Source organism: Centropristis striata, chromosome 13, assembly GCF_030273125.1.
Source record: "Centropristis striata isolate RG_2023a ecotype Rhode Island chromosome 13, C.striata_1.0, whole genome shotgun sequence".
Taxonomy (NCBI): Eukaryota; Metazoa; Chordata; class Actinopteri; order Perciformes; family Serranidae; genus Centropristis; species Centropristis striata.
This window is the reverse complement of record NC_081529.1, coordinates 6,200,049-6,220,520: the sequence shown is the minus strand read 5'-3', so window position 1 is coordinate 6,220,520 and position 20,472 is coordinate 6,200,049. Positions and strand designations below refer to the sequence as shown.

Genomic DNA, 20,472 nt, shown 5'->3' with positions numbered 1-20,472 from the left:
TTGACTTCCGGAGCACTTGTTAGTTAGTTAGTTAACCTGGAGCATCTTATACATACACTAAATTGTTCCAAATATGTTCAATCAACATATCTTTGGTTTGCAGAAACATAAGATGCCAACACTTTTATCTGGCCACTGGGCTGAGAGGACAGGTCCTCCAAATATGTATGCCAATGCGATACCAGTGCTGTCTTTTTCCCAAATTTAAAGTCTGTAAATCTCACTGTGTGTAAGACCTTGGAATGATTTTTATGTTAGGTTTGAACAGGCCAGGAATTGCAAGGCAGTCCGTCACTGCATTAATGTGACAGATAGTGGAAAAAAAACAATTCTGGGCTCAATATTGGTGAGCCAGAATATCAGCATCTGATTAATAAAACAGTGAAACCGGTACAGGTAGGTTTGATTGGTTAAAAACATACAGTAAGGTCAAATGTAGTGCTCTAACAAGGCCTCTGATGAGACCTGAAGGTGATACAAGAGCTATAATCTGGGTGTGAATTATCTTTGGTTTGCTAATGGATCACAGTTAAGCCATTAGGATGGAGAGGGATGGAGAGCCTTGCAGTGGAATTAGAGAGGTTGGTGTTGTAAAGGAAGTGTGATGTGACTGAGCACTTCCATTTAATCATGCCAGCGGATGACCCTGAGCGCAGCTGTAGGCTGCAGGACCAACAGGGTACTGGTCCAGAGCTGCAGGATTTCTCCTTTAATTAAACAATCCCTTCCAGAATAAAAGACTCAGTCTGTGCTGGATTCAAGGCTTAAATGTTGCACGTGGTCCTCAGCTTGTGAATATTTGCTGTCTATGACGTGCTGCTAAGGTTGGTATGGGAGCACGAGATGTCAGAAGAGTCAGCTTGCATCATGTGGGGAAACAGCGGGAGTCTTCAGCTGGCATGATGACAGCATGGAAAATAAGGTGCACCTGGTCAACTCTGTGCAGCTGCTCACGCGAGGGCCTCAGGGAAATTGTCCAAATACTACTGAGTGACTGTACACACAGACTCTCTCTCTCTCTGTCTCGCTGTCTCTCTCTCTCTCTCTCTCTCTCTCTCTCTCTCTCTGTTCATTGACAAGACAAACTGAGTCATGAGAGTCTGACTGTGCAAAGACTGAGAAAATCCACCCATGCTTTAGCCTATTTTCTCTTTTTAAATGCCATTAAGCTCAGGAAAGTTGCAAGCATTCATACAAACACACACACACACACACACACACACACACACACAGAGGCACCCACACAGATGTCAGACGACACTTAAAACAAATGCACATTCCCATCAAATATGTACACAATAACCACGTTATACAAACACTTCCCCCACCTGAGTATTCATGATTCAAACAGCAACAAATATTAAACTAGGATATCTCATGTATGCTCTCACATCCCCGCTTGACAGACTGGAAGTGACGACTCTTTCCTCTCTGCTGTAAGCTATAAATGGCCACAGTGTCTGTTAATAAAACCCATTATCTTTTATTAGGAATATTACATACTAATTGAGGAGTTAGGACTCTAAATGAATGGATGTGATTTTAATCAGTGGCAATTTGGGCACAGTGACAGATATAATGACCCCAATTTCACCCTTTTTTCATTACAACACCAACAATAAAATAGACAAAAGAGCAGTACGGTTAAACTTATATTGTATATCTTTATTCCAGTGCTGTCAGACTTTAGATGATGAGATCAGAGACGGTGGGTCCGGCTACTTGATTGATGTGTGGAAGAAAGAACTCTGAGATTCAATAATGTACAGTGTCAGTGGATTATCCATCTCTGTCACCGCCGCACAATAAACACAATTGCATTACCGGCAGCTATTGTAGGAGCACTGGGAACACAAGAGTTACACAGAGTTGACATGCAAAGATTTAAACATACAAAGCACGATGCATTGGCGCAGCGCCGCAGTAGGGAAGTCATCACATTATTGGATCAGAGGGTATCAAATCAGCCCCATGGTGTCTTTTCATCATCGCCTGCTGATGTTAGATTAATGACCAGCGGTGTATTTTACATGGCCGTCTGCTGCAGCCCATAGCAGCTCCTGTAATTAAATAACACATCCACCTGCAGAAGAAAAGTCTCCAGTCCAGCAGATCTTAGCGTCTTCCTTCAAACCTCAAATCCCTGTAAAGACTCAAAAGTCTGCATAATAATGAAATGATTATGTGATATCCCTGAGGGAAAAATTAGCGCCTTGGATTCCTTTCCATGCTGGAGGATGTTTCAACCTGATCCTGATGCTGGCTGATATGGAAACATTTGTCCTTTGATTCAAGTCTTTGTGCAGTTAAAATACTTTGCCTGATTTATTTAGTTTTATGTTATTTTGCTATGTTTGTTTGTATCCTTGAAAACATTTTGTAAAAAGAATATCATTAGTCGCACAGACGGCTGGCATAAACAGGAGCAGCCCTCACATAGACAGTTAATGCATTCATAGCATGAATTACGCAACCGATCCTCCAGAATTCTCAGCATTACGTCACTCCTTAGAGAGATGCCATCTGTCACATTAAAACTGATGTGAATGAGGTGGCCAGCCTTATTTGGCTGCACTGAAAGTGAACTTAGATGAAAGAAAACTATCACTGGGATAAAGCCTGACTCATCCCGGCCAAACCAGGGACAGAAGAAGCTTTTTTTCAGTGACGATATCATTTCAAACTGTCTTTTATGGGCATGATGTGCAGACAGAGAGGACAAGCATTGAGATTACTCTGCAGCAGCCATCACATAAATGCACTGGTTGACAGTTCTGGAGCAGACATCGGAGAAGAAGCTTGTTGTGTGTATGTTTTTTGGAGAACTTTATGGGCCTTGATGCGCAATGTGTTGATGTGTCTGTTGTTACTTGTTGAGGAGGCGCTGGTGGTAATTTTTGGCTGACTTTAGGGATGCTCACAGGGTGTTAAGTTCAGTGGCACAGCACTGTAAGGATTGTAGGGAGGAATTCACTGGCTCAACACCTGTAAATGCAGGTGGTAGAAGCCTCCTGTCACTGTAGGGACGTTTCCTTTATAAAAGGAAGAGTTCACTATGTTCCCCAAGCTCTCTTAGCTTTTTGGCTACTAAATAAACAACTTGAAAAATGTCAAGCATGTAAAGTCCCACCACCTAATAATGTTACACACACGTCATTCAAACTGATCAAATTGTAAGCAACTTGTCAATCATAAGATAGCTATACCTTAAAGCATACCCTGCTTTATTGCATAGTTTTCAATTTGAATATCATATCTGTGTTGAAGAAGACTTGAACTAACGATTGAGATCATAAACTCATTCGGAAAATGTTTACTGAGGTAATGAATCAAGTGAGAAGTAGGGCAAATTTCTCATAGATTTCCATGCAATAGGACTTGTTATTGCAACCAGTGGAGCTGCCCCAGCTGGCCATTAGGTTTAAGACACTTCTACACCGGTTTCACTTTTTAGACCTGGAGTTTGCAGCTTGGATGTACGTAGGCAAGACAGGCATATAAACTCAGGTGGCAGATATAGCCTGTTTTTTGTCACAGAGAAAAATAAGTTGAATTAATGTTTCCATCTTCCTAGATATCAATCCTTCCCTCTCACTTCACTCCTCTCCCTCTCAGAGACTCGGTTTCCAAAGGCTTCGGGGGATAACTCATCATGTGATGAGGACAGCAATTACAGTCTGTCTCCAGAGCAGCCGGTGAGCCAGGAGTCTCCTCTGGGCCTGCTACCTCTGCCCTCTCCACCCGAGACGCTGCCTGAGAGCAGCATCCCATCTCCTGCACAGGTAGGATTACTCCGACTGACATCTTGTGTGTCGTGGATGCAAGACCGTAAAATATGAGTACAAAGTCAATCCATGATGGTAACTTTTAAATGTCCATCTCTCAGTTTTGTTCTTCAAATCTTTAGTTGTAGAATGGCACACTTACAGTAATAGACTGACACAGGAACTTTAATATATCTTCAATTAGCTAGTATTCAGCGATTTATTGGCCTGACACCCAAGCTCTACTGTAGGTAATGCTGTGGTGTAGTCATGAGTGATTAATGTTTCCATCTTATTAATTAGGTCTCTCCTCCTGCTCCTGCTCTCCCACCAATCTCTGGATCCTGCCCCTTATTTAAGCTGACCAATGGGACAGCAGCATCGTCTGTGCAGAGGGCAGGGGTGACCTCACAGATCAAGGTAAGTTACATCTGTCCAAGCCAACCAAACAATAAAAGTTTGTCGAAAACATAAACTATGAAAGAAAATCTGTGAACTGTGCTTGGTGCTGTGATTTACAGCTGCTCCTATCAATATGTTTATATTAACAATGGATCAAATTACTTTCTCTAATGAGACAGCGGCAACTTTTCTCTCCAATGCTTGAATTACAATATGCTGAAAGGTTATCCTGAAAGGATTTTTTTGGCCAAAGCTGGAAAAAAAAACAAGATGAGTGAACAGCTGGTGAACATAGTGGAGCATTTAGCAGCTAATGAGCCAGATATTTAATTTCTGAAGATGGTAGAGACCAAAACAGAGCTACAAGTAGGGTAAATACTGGACTTGAATTGATTGATATTGTTGTATTTAACTTTACAGTAAGCACTAATTGACATTTCTCATCATTTTTTCAGTCCCAGCTGAAACCAAACTCTGACCGCTCTGCACAGAGACACAAGAAACCAAAGGACAACAAGCCAAAGGTAGATTATAGTTTCTGTTATTAAACATCCAGACACAACGGCTGCTAATACGAGAAGAATTAGGAAATACTAATGCCAGTATTTTCAATGAACCAGTCCATCTAAGCGTAAGAGGAAACAAATGAATCATAAAAGCAGCAATAAACTGATAATTTCTTATATTGTTTATGTGTTGCCTCCTAGATTAAAAAGTTAAAGTACCATCAGTACATCCCTCCTGACCAGAAGGGAGATAAAGAGCCTCCTCCCCATCTGGACTCGTCTTATGCCAAAATCCTCCAGCAGCAGCAGCTCTTCTTGCAGCTCCAGATCCTCAGTCAGCAGCAGCAGCACTATAACTACCAAGCCATCCTGCCTGCACCACCCAAGTATGTTTTTTTTTAGGTGGTCAAGCTTGTAGCGTTTAGAAACACCTGGGGGAAACAGAATTCAATGTGTTGTTTAGTACTGAAGAGCTGGTAGCTAATCTAAAGAATGTAGCAGTCATTATCTTTTTCTTACTTCTGACTTTCTCTCCAACAGACCTCAGACTGATCAGCAGCCTTCTTCCTCTTCCTCCTCCAATTCCACGACCACCTCCACCCCACCTCGACCTGTCACTGCTCCTTCAACAGCCCCCTCTAATCAGGGCGGCCACAGCCGACAGAGTTCTGCTCCTTTAAACGGGATAAAACCAGTGTCCCTACCTCCAAACCTGGATGAAATGAAGGTTAGATGCACAAAAACATACAAATCCAAAAGCAGACTGCATGGTTAGTTCATGACTTTTATCTTTTGACCCTTATCATTCTCTCAGTACAGTGGAGAGCAACAGCTCTCTCTGCTGTCTACGAGCCCTGATTCGATGGAGTAACTAGTGAATGGAAGCTGACATATGTAAAAGATTCTCTGTTAGCAAAATTTTGTCCCAGAAAAGTGGCCTGCCAGCTCAGAGCTGACAAAGAAGGGGACAGTGATGGATTATTCTGTCTTTTTGTATTCCCTCTTCTTTTTCCTCTGATCTCTTTCAATTTTCCCCTGATATTTATCCTCATCTCTTTGCCTTTTCCTCGCTCTTGTCCATCAGTCTCAATATTTCTGTTACTCTGTCTCCTGTCAGGTCGCAGAGCTGAAGTCCGAGTTGAAGCTGCGCAGCTTGCCAGTCTCTGGCACCAAAAACGACCTAATTGAGAGGCTGAGGACCTACCAGGAGCTTAATGGAGGCAGTGACACTACCTCCTCTCCAACAGCAGGGGGTACCACAAGGCCAGGGGCTGAGGGAGCGGGAAAATCCTCCATAACTGCTGCAAGCACCACCAACAACACATCCCAACAACAGTTTCCATTTCAGCGCCATCAGACATCTTCTATGGCTGGTTAGTCATACACAAGTAGCTAAATGATCAGGATGAAAACAGTGCAGTAAATGTATTATCTTTGTACGTTCTGCTTAATGTCATATCACCCTTTTTCAACCTCTGTGTAGCTGATGCAGGAGGGAGTGCAGCCACTTCTCAGCAGCTCATGATCCGCGGGGGAACAGTCTCCCCCACAGTTGCCTCACTTACCCCCCCTGACCACTCGCTGGGCACCATGAGCCCAGAAGATACCAGCTATAAGAGCAGCGACCCCTTGGGGGAAATGGTCTGAATTAATTTGTTTTTTATCTGTTGTATTACATTGACTTACTAATCACTCGACATGTATTGAACCTGCTATCTTAGTTATTTACATATGATTAATGACTTACAGCTCTTATCAGATCTTGCATGGTGATTGGTCAACATGTTAAAGCAGTAACATAAGCACACCTTAACGTGCCCTTAAGAGTAAGTTACTAAAAAGTATGCTTAATTGTACTAAATTTTAAAGTACAATGCATAGTATTATTTTATGTGCATTAATAGGTTATGTACTTCACATACTAGTATTGTATGTGTATTGTTTGTTAATAATGGTGGACCTTTTTTCATATATACTTCAAGGGGACATATTATGCTCATTTTCGGGTTCATACCTGTATTTTAGGTTTTCACTAGAACATGTTTACATGCTTTAATTTTCAAAGAACACGTTATTTTTCATACTGCCTTTCTAAATATTCTAAATATTCTAAATATTCTCGTTCTCTGTCTGAAACACAGTCAGTCTAGCAAGTGTCTCTTTGAGCCCCCCTCCTGAAAAAACCCAATCTGCTCTAATTGGTCAGTGTCAGCAGTCACCATTGTGTTGCCTCATTCAGGGGTGGATTGTGACTTCACAGACATTTATTTAAATCAAAATCTTTAAGTTATTATTTTAAATGATATCACCTGATATCTTTTGGACAACTATTAATATACATTAAATATAATGCAAATACTTGTTTAATATACTTAAAAAAATATGAACCATAACACCTGAAGTAGTACTTGAATTAAAGCAGTTGTACACAGCACATGTAGATTCAGATTGCCTGTACATGGTGCACAATGGCTGGCAGCTAGCAGCTAACAGTGCTAACGCCACTGCGAACAGTCCTAAAAACAGCAAAAGTGGGGACACTATGGGGAACAATGGGTTGGAAAAGCTTTATCAGATATAAATGCCATATCACCACCATCACCATAGCTGTACTCTAGTTTGGTTTATGGCTAATTCTTGTAATTACCAATGCTAACATGCATAGTACACAGATGTTAGCATTTAGCTCTAGCATGGCTCCTAGTTTACATTATGAGAAATGTGATTTTATAGTCTCAAGCTCCTAGCTAGTTTCAAGGTTTCCAACTGTATGCTCAGCTATTTTTATTTTCTCTCTTTCTGTACAGCTGAGTTCACCTTTCACCCAGGTGAGCCTTCAGCCATGTTCAGCTGCTCAGCTCCAAATCAACATTAAAGAAGAGCCGAAGTCTTCCACCCCAGCACCTTGTCAGTTCTCTTTAAAGCCAGCCTCTCTGCAGAAACATGTCCTGGTCTCGGCGTCGGCCCTCAAAGCTCCAGTGATGACTGCGGACAAAGACAGGATGCTGCAGGAGAAAGACAAGCAGATAGAGGAGCTGACGAGGATGCTGAAGCAGAAACAGAGGCTGGTGGAGGTGCTGATGATGCAGCTGGAGCATGGAAACAGAGGAGGACAGGAGCCGCTGGTTCTCGTAAGAGTTAAACAAGAACCTCCTGATAAGGCCAGCGTCCCTCTCTCGTTTGGGCGCCCAGCATTCCCCCCTCCACCCTCACCAGTTTCTCATGAGATGGATGTCATGAGGGTAACTGTTAAGCAGGAAGCCATCGAGGCAGAGGGAGCTGCTTGTGAAACAACTATGCAATTACCAGACACTCATGGATTAGCGCAGTCCTTGACCCGAACTGAGGAGGGGCAGGAGCAGAGTCAGCTCAAAAACAAGCCAGAGCAGATGAGCACACAGACAAAACAACAACACATATGCCTGCAGCAAACCACTCTGCAGCTGGCCCAGCAACAGGCCATACAGAAACTTTTATTACAGCAACAGCACATTCAGAATCGAAGTCAGGCGGCAGAGAACCTGCAGAAACTTTCTCAGCAGAGAAAGAAGAAATCTCACAAACAGCAGTTGAAACAACTGCAGCAGCAGCAACAGCAGCAACTGTTGCAGTCACAGCAGCAGCACCAACAGTCAAAACAACATCACCAGCAGATGCAGCTGAAGCAACAGATTCTACTGAAGCAACAGAAGTCGTTTTTACAGCAGCAGCAGCAGAATAAACAACTGCAACAACTTCAGATACAGACCAAGATACATCTGAAGCAACAGCAGGTGATCATACAGCAGAAACAACAGGCGCAACAGCAGGCACCACAGGTGAGGAGTGGCTTTCACAACATCATTTACACTACATAGACATTCCTCATTGGGGGGCCTGAAGCCATTCCATGCTCTAGTCAAAAGCATCAGACTCCATTGACAAAAATAGTAATTTTACCTAGCAGACCATGGGGAGTTGTGGGTCTACTGCTGCACTGGTTGATTAGTTTGTTTGTGTTATTGTTTGACTTTGGTGTTTTAAAGGTTAGTTACGATTCATCAAAGTGACATAATTACACAAAAACAAACTGATTGAGGCAGCCACAGACCAGCAACTCCCATGATCTACTAGGTTAAAATTAATGTTTTTGTCAATGGAGTCTGGGGGCGTTCATTTTTGGCTTTCAATGTGAAATATGAAGCAATAAATTCTTCCTCTAAAACACATTGTGGGATTTGCACAGGTGTCTCAAATGTCCTTCAACCAGCAGTCAGACTCAGCCCCGACGCTGGTCACCGACAGCAATGGCAACCACTTCCTGATTGCATTAAACAGTAACGTCACTGGGAACCACAGAACTGACGCACCTGGGAGCAAAACAACCAGTCAAATCACACTGCAGGTACATGACTGACTTTAAGAAGTCTACTTTTAAAAAATTGTGATGTTTAAATAATTTCTTGTTCCTCAAAATTTGTTTTGGGCTGTGTGTATGCATTATGGTAGTGATGTATATACAGCACATCTCAAACATTTGTATCAAACATGTTAGCACCATGGGTCAGAAAAAGGGTTGCAGCAGTATGCTGCTTTCATTGTATACCATGGTGTAGAAATTAAAGGTACACTTGCTCATCTACTGTCACGAAAAAAGTGAGACTTCAGACATCCCTGAATCACTTTTTTTTTTTTTTTTTTAAATTCACTTTTTATTGAGGAATTTTTTTAACATTTTATACAGAACAAAGAACAAGAACATTTGGGGTGGGGGGTACCAATATCACACAGCGTCATCATTTTCTCTGATCATCATTCTTTGCAGCAGTCGTTGTTAGTTAAATGACAATTTTATATAAAATCAGAACTTGTAGGCTTAACACATTCTGTCCATTTTGACCAGGTTTTATAAAATGAGTCCCTGAATCACTTTTATAGAGAATTGGGGATGTGGGTGCAGTAGATTTTTAGGGGGGGATAGCAGGTCAACAGTAGATGTCACATAAAAGTGTAAATCTCATACCATTGCAACCCTAATCAGAAATATACACAGTAATGTGTAAATACAAAGACGGATTCATCAAAAAAAAAAAGCTATTTTCTGCTGATGTACTCTTTTTATTATTCCAATCAGCACTTCACAATACTAACACCTTTGTTTATATTTGTCATTTTCCACCAGCGATTACAGTCTTCTCCAGCCAAGCTCCCCAGCCACAACCCTGTTCAGCTGCCCAAAGCTGATAATCAATCCAAACAGAGCATGCAAGGGGGATTTGTGAGTCAACAAGAGACAAAGGTGAGGTTTAAAGAAACACATTAATGATCCAGATTTTTGAGGCAGAAGTAAACACTTAAAAGCTGTACAATAGTCACATCCATACAGATTTATCCAATGTGAGCATGCTGGTCATGCTGCAGACTGTTTTTCTGTACAGCAGTAGTCGCATGAAAGTCAATGTTTCTGAAAAGCCACATTCAAATCTAGTTTTTCAGTGTTTCAAGGTCAAGTTACATTCACCACCTTTGTATTTGGGTGGGAGAATAAATCTCATAGATCAGTATCTCAAAACTGAAACTAAATGTTTGACTAGCTTTGACAAGAGATAAGTGAGAAAACGTGTGATTTTTAAGGTAAACTAGCCTTTTAAAACATCTGGATAGGGCATTCCTGCCACTACAAAAGTCACCCAGCAGCAGATGTAAAGCCTTGAATCATTTCTTTTACACATGTCATGGACCCAAAACATGCTATATACACTCTTCATTCTAGCAACAACAGAGCAATACTTCATAAAGAGAGAGAGAGAAAACACTAGAATGAAAGAGAAGTGCTCCAGTGAGTCCAGTGGCAGTGGAAATTAATGATGTATGCTGTTGAGACAGTGACAGCAGTCTTTGATAAGAGTGTCTGACACTAGCCCACTGCTGATTATTATTGCTTGGCTAATTACTCTAATGACATCTTCCATTACTATGATCTATGTTGTTAACAGAGGAGAAACAAAAACTCTGTTGCATCTTGGCTAATTGAGATCTACAGTATCTCTCTGTGCGAGTGCAGGTGTGCTGGAGAAGTGTCACGACTCTCTGGAACACTCTGTGCACAGACTGCTGCCATCAGCAGTCTTTCCTCATCTTTGTACCGTTCTTAACACACTCTTAACAGAAAGAAATGATTAGAGATTTCAGATGTTACTGAAATAACTAGTACTGCTGCCTCTGAATATTGTTCCCCTGTAAGGAGAATTTATCTTTCCACTCTGTGTAATGATATGAAGCCACAGAATGGGGGACTTCAGGTAACTGTGGACCAGCCTCAGTGTTTGTCAGCACCTCCCAGTCTGCAGCCATTCTTCAAGGACCAGGACACTGCTCCCTCAGGGAAAAACTCCTTATCACCTTCCTCTCAAACTGTAAGTAATCTCCAAATGACATGGATAATCTTTCAGGGTGACTTCCAGTCACATTGTAAAAGATTTTGAGATAACAGTAGATGCTTAAAAATCTGAACTTTTTCCATCTCTTTTTTTCATTTCATCCTCCGCTCCTCCAGGAAGTGTGTCCCAGTCTGGATGTCTTGTTTAGTCCTCTGTCTCCAGCTTCCTTTAAGACAGCTGCATCATCGCCTGATAACAAAGTATGACAAACTCTTATTGTGTCGTTGTGCAACATGAATGAAATGTTCATATTTTTGGGGTGTTTCTTTAGTATTGCTAACATACAGGTGCATCTCAATACATTAGAATATGATGGAAAAGTCAATTTCCAGTAGTTCAAGTCAAATAGTCCCAACCAAGTATTGAGTCATATAGATGGACATACTTTTCAGAGGCCAACATTTCCATATTAAACACACATACATACAAAATTGATCTTTTGTAATATTCAATTTTGTTGAGACACTGAATTTTAAGTCTTCATTAAATGTAAGCCATAATCATTATAATTAGAATAAATTAAATAAATTAAGACATGAAATGCTTCATTCTGTGTGTAATGGATCTATATAATGTGTTTTTTCCACTTTTTATATTGAATTACTGACATAAATAAACTCTTCTATGATATTCTAATTTATTGAGATGCACCTGTATATTAAAGGGGACCTATTGTGCTCATTTTCACGTTCATACTTGGATTGTAGGTTTCTACCAGAATACATTTAGATACTTTTATGTAAAAGAAACACATTATTTTTCTCATACTGTCCATGTCTGCTGCAACTCTATTCGCCCTCTGTCTGAAACGCTCCGTTTTAGCACCTGTCTGTTTAAGTCCCCCACGTGAAAAAGCTCAATCTGCATCTACACTCTCTGTGCCTCCAAACAGTCCATTATTGCACCTCAGTTGATGGCTGTAATGGACTACAGTGGCACTTTGATTGTGTAGATTTTTGTTTTGAAGCTTTTATCTGTGATTTTCACAGTACAACATGTTTCAGCAGAAATGTGCTCGGAAATTGGGGAGAAAATAGCAACGTCAGCAACCACGATTACAGGTTTCTCTGATGCATAGCTAGCATGTAGCTATTATGTAGCAGTGTATGTTATGTAAACACTGCAGTAACGCCATCACAAACTGACGTCAGTTCAAGCCGGGAGTAGAAAAAAACTGGAAACAGACTCTTCAGAGCAGTTGGATATACTTTTACAAATGTTTACCACATTATTTGAAACATTGGCCATGTTTAATACAAACATCTGACATTGTTACATTATACATATATATGATATAATAAGGAAAGGCATTACAGGTCTCCTTTAAGCTAAGCTGCGTTGCTCTGAATTCTAATTTTAGTTGTTTTCCATTTAATAACACCATTTCACATTAAGCACTTGAGTCACGTATTTCTGTCCTGTGTAAACTTTAAACACAGTTTTAAAGGTTAACTTGTTGTTCCCTCTGTGTGTGTGTGTGTGTGTGTGTGTGTGTGTGTGTGTGTGTGTGTGTGTGTGTCCTCAGGATACAGAGCAGGAAGATGATTTTATTGACATCATTTTGCAGACAGGAGGTAAGATGCAATAACATTGTCTGATCTCTTTTCACTCAGCAGTTTTGAGATTTATTGTAGTGGGAGTTTGCGTCCAACCTAATGTTTAATTTAGTTGTTTTTTTTCCCTGCAGAAATGTCGACCACCTTCAAACCAGCACCAGACCCTTCCTACTCCTCTCCTCCTCCCTCCCCACTCCAGATGTTGCTATCACCCCCCCTCCCACCCAGCTGTGACACCCCACAGTCGGCCTCCTCGGTTCAGTCGGAGCTCCACGCTCTGGCCGACGCCATAGAAGACAAACGACACCTCAGTAGCAGCGAAAGTGGACGCCTGGAGGACTTTCTGGAGAGCACCACGGGTAAGCCTCTCCTGGGGGTGGAGCCTGGAGGCCTGTTGACGTTAATTGATGACCTCCACAGTCAGATGCTGTGCACCCCCAGCATCCTGGACCATCCCTTGTCTCCAATGAATACCTTCAACATGGCAGTGGAGGGGGAGCAGGGGCTCGACGGTATGGATTGGTTGGACCTCACCATGGGAGAAGAGAGGGAGGAGGAGACGCCCACACTGGCTCCTCTGTGCCCCCAAACACCCCCGAGTGTCTTTTCCATGGACTTCCTGGACAGTGCTGACCTGCAGGTACACTTGGACTCCTGTCTATAGCAGTCGGGGAGCAAACATGTTGCTCAGTTACATGCACCTACAGTTACACACATGCACAAAAGCATGTAATTGATTGCTGAGGCTTCAGTATCTGATGAGAGCACTCCTCCTGTTTCTTCTCACACACTGGTGTATTGAATCTTGGAGCACTTTGACCTTTTATTTATTTTATTTACACACTGGTGTATTGATTTTTCAGACACATATTAGGCAGGTCCTATATCTGTCCTTGCTGCTTTAGGAGCAGTTTTGTCAACACATTAGAGGGACTGCTGTGGATTTGGATAATTAATGAGACACGTTTAGCTGAGCCATGAAACCGTTCCTTATATATAAATTCATCTTTTCTTGACACATGTTACAGTGAAGGGGTGTATCAGGTGACCTTTGTCTAATTAGGAGTGCAAATCCTTAGTTTCCTTTTACAGTAAAGATAATCTATAGTTTACCACTACAGCTAATCAATAACTAATGTTAAGGTGAAAGATAATGATTCTTAAAGGATGAACTAGAGACGTTTACAGACGAGCTGCACTCCGATGCATGGCCATAGTTCAAAAGACGTCATTAAAAAAAGTAATGCAAGGTAACACAACTTTTTTGAAACTGCTTAACAGTCATAGTGTCCAAGTTTTAAACATAATGTTGGTTTTTGTTGCACTGAAAGTGCTAATACAGTTGTATCTTATTAAGCCGTAGTAGTAATATTACATGCATAAAGCAGACCCCCTTTACTACTTTTCATTAATTTATAGAAAGCCAAATATCTACTGTTTTTAAAATGTCATGGTGGTTTCATTGTGCCATTCCATTACTGAAAAAAAAAAAAACTAGGATGGATCTGGGAGAGCACGGACCTCGACCAAGGCCAGTGTTGCATTAAAATGCTCCTTGGATGGTCACATTTTCCAAGTATGGAAGCCATATTGGATTTTTGTGTCATCCTAGTTGTATTTTATTGCTTAGAGTGTTTAAACAACACAATGATAGTTGTTTCCATTATTTGCTTGACAACAAAGAGCAAAGGAAACCAATCAGGTGAGTCATGAAATATGACTGGGACAATTCCAATTATTCAGACGACACATGAATGCAACACAAATGTCGGCCCTATCTATTCTGTCTCGGCACTGTGAGTTTCCATGCTTCACATTTATACCATGAAAATTAGGCCACTAATTCTTCTGTAATGCTGTTTACAGAGAAACTGCACCAAAAAACTAAAAAAGTACTACATTTCCATTGTTTTTTTTTAACTCAAAATTATGAAATACTAAATCAGAATCTTCTTTTACAATGTTAAAAGGTTTCAATGATTTCTCACACTCCTGCAGTGTTACAGTACAGCATCATCACACAAAAAAATGTCACCAAAGTAAGTAAGATACAAAAACTCTGAGGTCTGTTCCCCAAATCCACTGCAGTATTCAGGCTTTAGTTTAAATGAAAGTTATAGTTTTCGAATGTTTAAGGAATTCCCAGAGAGCTTGAAGAAGTATCTCACAGCCTTCCCTTAGGTAAGAAAAATATTGAGCACTTAACAGTCAATATTGAATGCTGAGTACCTGCTGTGTACTCAGGCTGCTGTGGAAACAGAACAGCTCTAATTTACTGTATTAGTGAGTTCAAACCAGAGCAGAAGCACATTTTCACTGTGCATTACTCCCACATTTGTGCTCATTCATGTTACTCAAAAGATAGGCCAGCATTTACAAGGATGTCATTACTTTTCAGCATTGACCATGGCTGAAATATCCACTATTACTTCTTTGTAACTGTTGTGGGATTCCAAGATACGTCAGAAAACCAAATGCTGTCATGTCTGGATAATAATAATGACCCAGAGGTGCAAACAGCTCGGTGAATATCACCTCCTTCTCCAGGAGCTGTCTGATGACTGCCACTATGCTGCTGCTACAGCGATATGAACCCAGAATAAACAACTTTTTGCTGTGATTTCTTTACAATAAATGCTTTAGAAGCATGCCGAAATATCTATAGCATGAGGCTGAAGTGTAAAAAGTCAGAATTCAAGCTTTGTCAGTTCTAGGCAAATAACTTTTAAATTGTATGTTTTCTGAATGGAGTTGGGCTTGATCTGAGCTATGCTATGCAGGAGAATCTAAATGCCGATGGGCTTTCACAGCATTCAAAGATACAAATCCTGCTTCTACTCGCGTCTTTGCATTCACTTTGTATGTAATGTGCACACAAAATAATTAGCTTTGTGTCTCGTGTAAACAAACCATTACAATGTATGCAAGCATACTGATTTAACTTAAAAGTATTTAAGAATGTGTTTTAAAAAGAGTCCTTGAAAAAATTTCATACACAACACAACACTTCTGTGTCTTGAAGGAACTAACAAACCTAAATTTGAAAAATACATGCTTGTAACTCACTCAGTCAAAGTGCTTTTGAGGTTTTACCTTCTGGTCTGACAAGGATTCCTGCAGATAATGATGGTCCAATTAATTTGGGACGAAAAATTCATATTATATTTGTGCATATTCAGTTTTGTTTTTTTAATAGAATTGCACTTTGAATGTGTCATGCGTCTTAATGTTTTATTTGACATAATGTGACTTTATAGCTTTATGAATGTCTTTGGTATGAAGTCCTCTGAATGTAAACACATAAGAGCAATGTCAGTGCATAAAGTTCGGTACCAGCAGGTTTTTGTGGTAATTTTGGACACTTCTAGTCTTGAAAACTGCCAAACTGTAGTTTCACTCCCTTTCTGTTTGCACTTGTGTTAATGCACAAGTACACAGATAATATGAAAGAAAAGGAAACTCCTGCAGCTTTTGAGATTCTTGACAAAATTCCTTCCTTATAAGGATTTTTGTAATAATATGGTTGTTGCTCCTGTCCTGTACTGTATCAGTACTTTTGCCAATGGGGATTTATTAATGTCCCTTTCCTTTATGAGAATTTACATTGCTGTATTATACCAGTTTAGACACTGAAAATGTATTATAAGATGCATTTGTTTGTATAGTTTCCCCGTTTTTATCTGTGAATATAGGTTTGTGTGTACTGTGACTAATTCTGACAAAATGTCTGTATTGTGAAACCAAAACGTCTCTTGGGAAAACCTTGAAGACTTACTGCAAACACAAGCGCATCCAACCAGTTCATTTTTGATTTACACTGTCTTTTGGATATATCATTTTATGCCTTAATGCATTTGTCACCACAGACATGCAACACCATACTTGTGTTTGTTTGATGCCCAGTACAACTGCCTTCACTTTCTGAATTACTTACAGTCTTGCTGCTTCAAGGATAGGTTCACACATCAAAACTGGCCTTTAGGGGATCTCTTCCTAATGCTCTTTCAATGGAACAAACTATTCTGTTTCAATATACATGAAATAGTTATTATTGTGCTACTAAACTCTTGTCAGTTAAATTGTACATATCCAAACCAGAACTGATGTATTATTTAAATTTTAATAATACAGATGATGTTTTAAGGCAGTATTCAGTAAATTGTCAGGTGGCTAAATTCTGCTAAACTGTTATTTAAAATGGTTAAAATCACGTGTGTGATTCACTCACCTCTTCTGTGTGTTTTTGTTGATCTTTTTTTAAGGATTTTAAGTGCCTGGTGTGATGAATCAAACACACATCAACTCCTTCAAACCTATGAAGACTTTAAATACCAAGAGAGTCTGTTTTTCTGCTGTATTATTCCTGCAAGTGTTGAGCCGCCTCGTGTAAATTATTGTGAAAGCATTAGGGAAAAGTCATTGGGCGTTCTGAACAAATTGTTTGAGCTTTTTGTTTACTTTAATTGTGAGTATTTTTTTCTAAAACAAAAGGGATTTGTCAATAAAAGAAACAATAATTAAGTCTGGTGTCGTAAGTTCTAATGATTTCAATAATCACACACTCAGCTGATTTAATCAACCTTTACTGTACTAGTGGAAACCATATGACCTTTGACTCCTATTCCACATTCAGGTCAGGTAAGAGGAATACCACTGTCATGTCTGCATCAGTGTTTTAAGTGACTAAAATGTGACAGTTAACAGTGATAAACTGAAAACACGCTATAAACGGATCAAAAAGTGCACAGTGGCAGCAACCTGTCAGATAGCCCTATCCTAAACCTAAATTGTCTATTTTACCCTAAATAGGACTGTAGCGGGTTGTTTTTCTAACCTCGTCGCTTGTTCCAAAAAAATCCAGGCTTAGTCGGAAAAATGATGTTGTGAGTTTTATTCTCCATCCCACCAGGTGCAAACAGTGCCAATATGTACAAACCAAAAATAAATAAACGAAGAAAAAATGCTCTATATACACATTCAAAAACAAAAAGAAAGAAAACAAAAACGTTATTCAAGAACTTGATTTTTCACAAGACTCAACAAGACTCTCAATACACTGTTACCTGTGTAACCAACCACTCTCTCCCTCATCAGGGCCCTGGCAGCCCCTTTTATAGTGGTAGCTCCTCCCACTAGGACTACTACATTTCTATAAAAATACCATAAACATCTTTTAAACCTCATAAACATCAATTTCCTTCACATGTGATCATCACCGACATTATACAAAAAAATCCACAGTTTGGTCATTGTTTCTCTTCCATAGAACTGTCTTCTACCCAGACAAATTGACATGATTAATATAAACATATTAGTCTAATAATCGGGAGCGTCGTCCTCCATTATAATGACGTCTGTTATTACGGCCTAGTTTTACATCTGTTTGGTTGCATGCATATTGGAATTAGAGCTGCCAAGCTTGCACCCTACAGTGAGGGGAAGGGGGAAAGATGGTTTGATCTGTGTGTCTGTGTGTGTGTGTGTGTGTGTGTGTGTGTGTGTGTGTGTGTGTGTGTGTGTGTGTGTGTGTGTGTGTGTGTGTGCACGTGCTGCATGTGTGTGTGTCTGTCGCTGGCTGGAGTCAGTGACGGAGCTGCTCCGTCACAAGGACCATAATTCATAAACGGTCTGTATTTCATACTGTATTGAAGAATATATGAAGAAGAATTTAAACTAGCAATAAGTCAAGTGAGAAGTAGGGTTGTTTTCTCATAGACTTATGACACAAATGGACTCTTTTTTGCAGCCAGTGTAGTTGCCCCCTGCTGGCCATTAGAAAGAATGCAGGTAAAATTGCCTAAAACACAGAAACACACAACTTGATTTGGCCTATGTGAGAGGCCCCAAATTGCTTGATTTTCTTGGAAGCAGCAGTTACTGTCGACTTTCCTTCTTGTTCTTCACCTCCATTTTTCACTTTCTTTTCCCAAACTTCCTGTCTTCCACCCTCTGGGTGGGTTGGAGGTCTGCCCTTTAGGCTCTCTAGACAAACAAACTGCTCGCTCCTCTTTTATGTTTACAAGAGGCTATGTAGTTTTTGTAAACTCAAAAACAACCTTCTCTTCTGCTAAGTCTTGTTATCCCACTTTCCCTAAAATACACAGATTTTCATGAGGCAGAAGTGTAGGACCCACACAGAGGTCTATTAACACACACACACACACACACACCTAAATCTAACACTAGATATTGGACTAGCTCAGAGGAAGTTTTGCCGTCGGGCAGCCTGAAGTAACTGCAGATTCTTTGATGTATCTCAGCACAGCAGTGGGGGGTCTGCTTGTGATGTGGAAGTGTGTTAGCATTTGCAGACACACTCAGAAACACATGCATGCACCAATATACACAAAAAGTATCATTGTTAAACACAGAAGTGTACAAATACATAATCATATATATGTATATACACAACTCCTACAGGGGAAAAACTGTTAAATCTTAACCATGAGACATCCTTTTTGTGGTTCAGGAATCATTATTATTTTAAAGAGGGAAAGTAATTCATGTTGTAAAGTAGATTGTCATTAGTTTTCAGATAGTAATATCTCTGCACTACTCTGACGTGTTTATGTTGAAATTTCTGTTGATCCGTGGCAATATTAGACGCTCAGAGCAAGCCCTCCAGAAGTGTTGTAGTAATGTGTTTAAAACTGTGACTGTAGCAGAGCATCACAGTCAGACTCATAGGGCTACTCGTGTGTGAAAAAATGACCTGACCAAGTGTCCCTGTGTGATGAGTTGGGAATGAAAATGGGTTGCTGTATCAGTCAACACAGAATTGTACACTAGATGTTTAGGGTCACTAGAAGTTGAGCCCCATATTGACCTGTTCTGTTCATGCTGACTTATTTCATGACAAACGGGCAAACTCTATCTGCTGATGAAGATCATGTGATCCAGAAGATTTATTAATTGGACCTTGTGGTGAGCTAAATAAGTCCTCCAAATTCAATGTAAAAAGACATTGCTCGTCTATGCTCTGGAGGCAATACATATAAACATTTCTGATCTGATGGCGGGTACACAGTGGTGTAGTGGTTAGCATTCTTGCATCTTGCCTCGCTGGTTCGACTCCGGTCTGCGGCTCTTCTGTGTGGAGTTTGCATGTTCTCCCCGTGTCAGCGTGGGTTCTCTCTGGGTTCTCCGGCTTCTTCCCACAGTCCAAAAACATGCACTTAGGTTTAATTGGTGACTCTAAATTGTCCGTAGGAGTGAATGAGAGCGTGATTGTCTGTCTCTATGTGTCAGCCCTGTGATAGTCTGGAGACCTGCCCAGGTGAACCCCGCCTCTCACCCAATGTCAGCTGGGATCAGCTCCAGCTCCCCGCGACCCGAGTGTGGATAAATGGTTAAGGAGAATGAATGAATGAATGAATGATCTGATGCCACTGTCGACCTGATCACCCTCCTCCCAAAAAACAGCAATATAGGTTGTTTATGGAGGCAGCTTGTTATGACCCATATTCAAGTTTTTTGTTCGTCAGCGACCTCTAGAGGCCATAGTTATTATGATGGGAAGAAAGTCAGGTTACATAGTATAAAGAGCAACAAAGTCTGCTGAGGTTGGGGTGGTTGGACCGGTGGCCAGAAGACCAGTGTTTATGTTTCGTGTGCAATGAGAAGTCAACAGGCGTGTTTCCATGAGGGTAAAACGTTTCAGGACACTCCCTCTCAAATGGCTGCTCACTGGGCGTGTCTCCATTACAAAAAAGGCCCCAGAGGGATTTACAAGACTCCTGAGGGGACGTATGGTTTTTGATCATCGCGTAGTCGCGTAACGACAGTTTCAAACATGACGTCACATACACGATGGATTTAACACAGG

General features: G+C 40.6%; 1 protein-coding gene across 1 annotated transcript in view; it reads left to right on the top strand.

The window, feature by feature from the left end:
• LOC131982806 (myocardin-related transcription factor A-like) overlaps positions 1-16,653 on the top strand; it is a 48,431-nt gene extending 31,778 nt beyond the window's left edge. The window contains exons 4-17 of the mRNA XM_059347424.1: positions 3,616-3,782; positions 4,068-4,184; positions 4,622-4,690; positions 4,874-5,058; positions 5,213-5,399; positions 5,790-6,045; positions 6,156-6,313; positions 7,480-8,490; positions 8,898-9,056; positions 9,834-9,950; positions 10,933-11,067; positions 11,208-11,291; positions 12,617-12,665; positions 12,779-16,653. Coding sequence (XP_059203407.1) covers positions 3,616-3,782; positions 4,068-4,184; positions 4,622-4,690; positions 4,874-5,058; positions 5,213-5,399; positions 5,790-6,045; positions 6,156-6,313; positions 7,480-8,490; positions 8,898-9,056; positions 9,834-9,950; positions 10,933-11,067; positions 11,208-11,291; positions 12,617-12,665; positions 12,779-13,311 — 3,227 coding nt within the window. The 3' untranslated portion in view covers positions 13,312-16,653. The remainder of the gene's footprint in view (positions 1-3,615; positions 3,783-4,067; positions 4,185-4,621; positions 4,691-4,873; positions 5,059-5,212; positions 5,400-5,789; positions 6,046-6,155; positions 6,314-7,479; positions 8,491-8,897; positions 9,057-9,833; positions 9,951-10,932; positions 11,068-11,207; positions 11,292-12,616; positions 12,666-12,778) is intronic.
• The last annotated feature ends 3,819 nt before the right edge of the window (positions 16,654-20,472 follow it).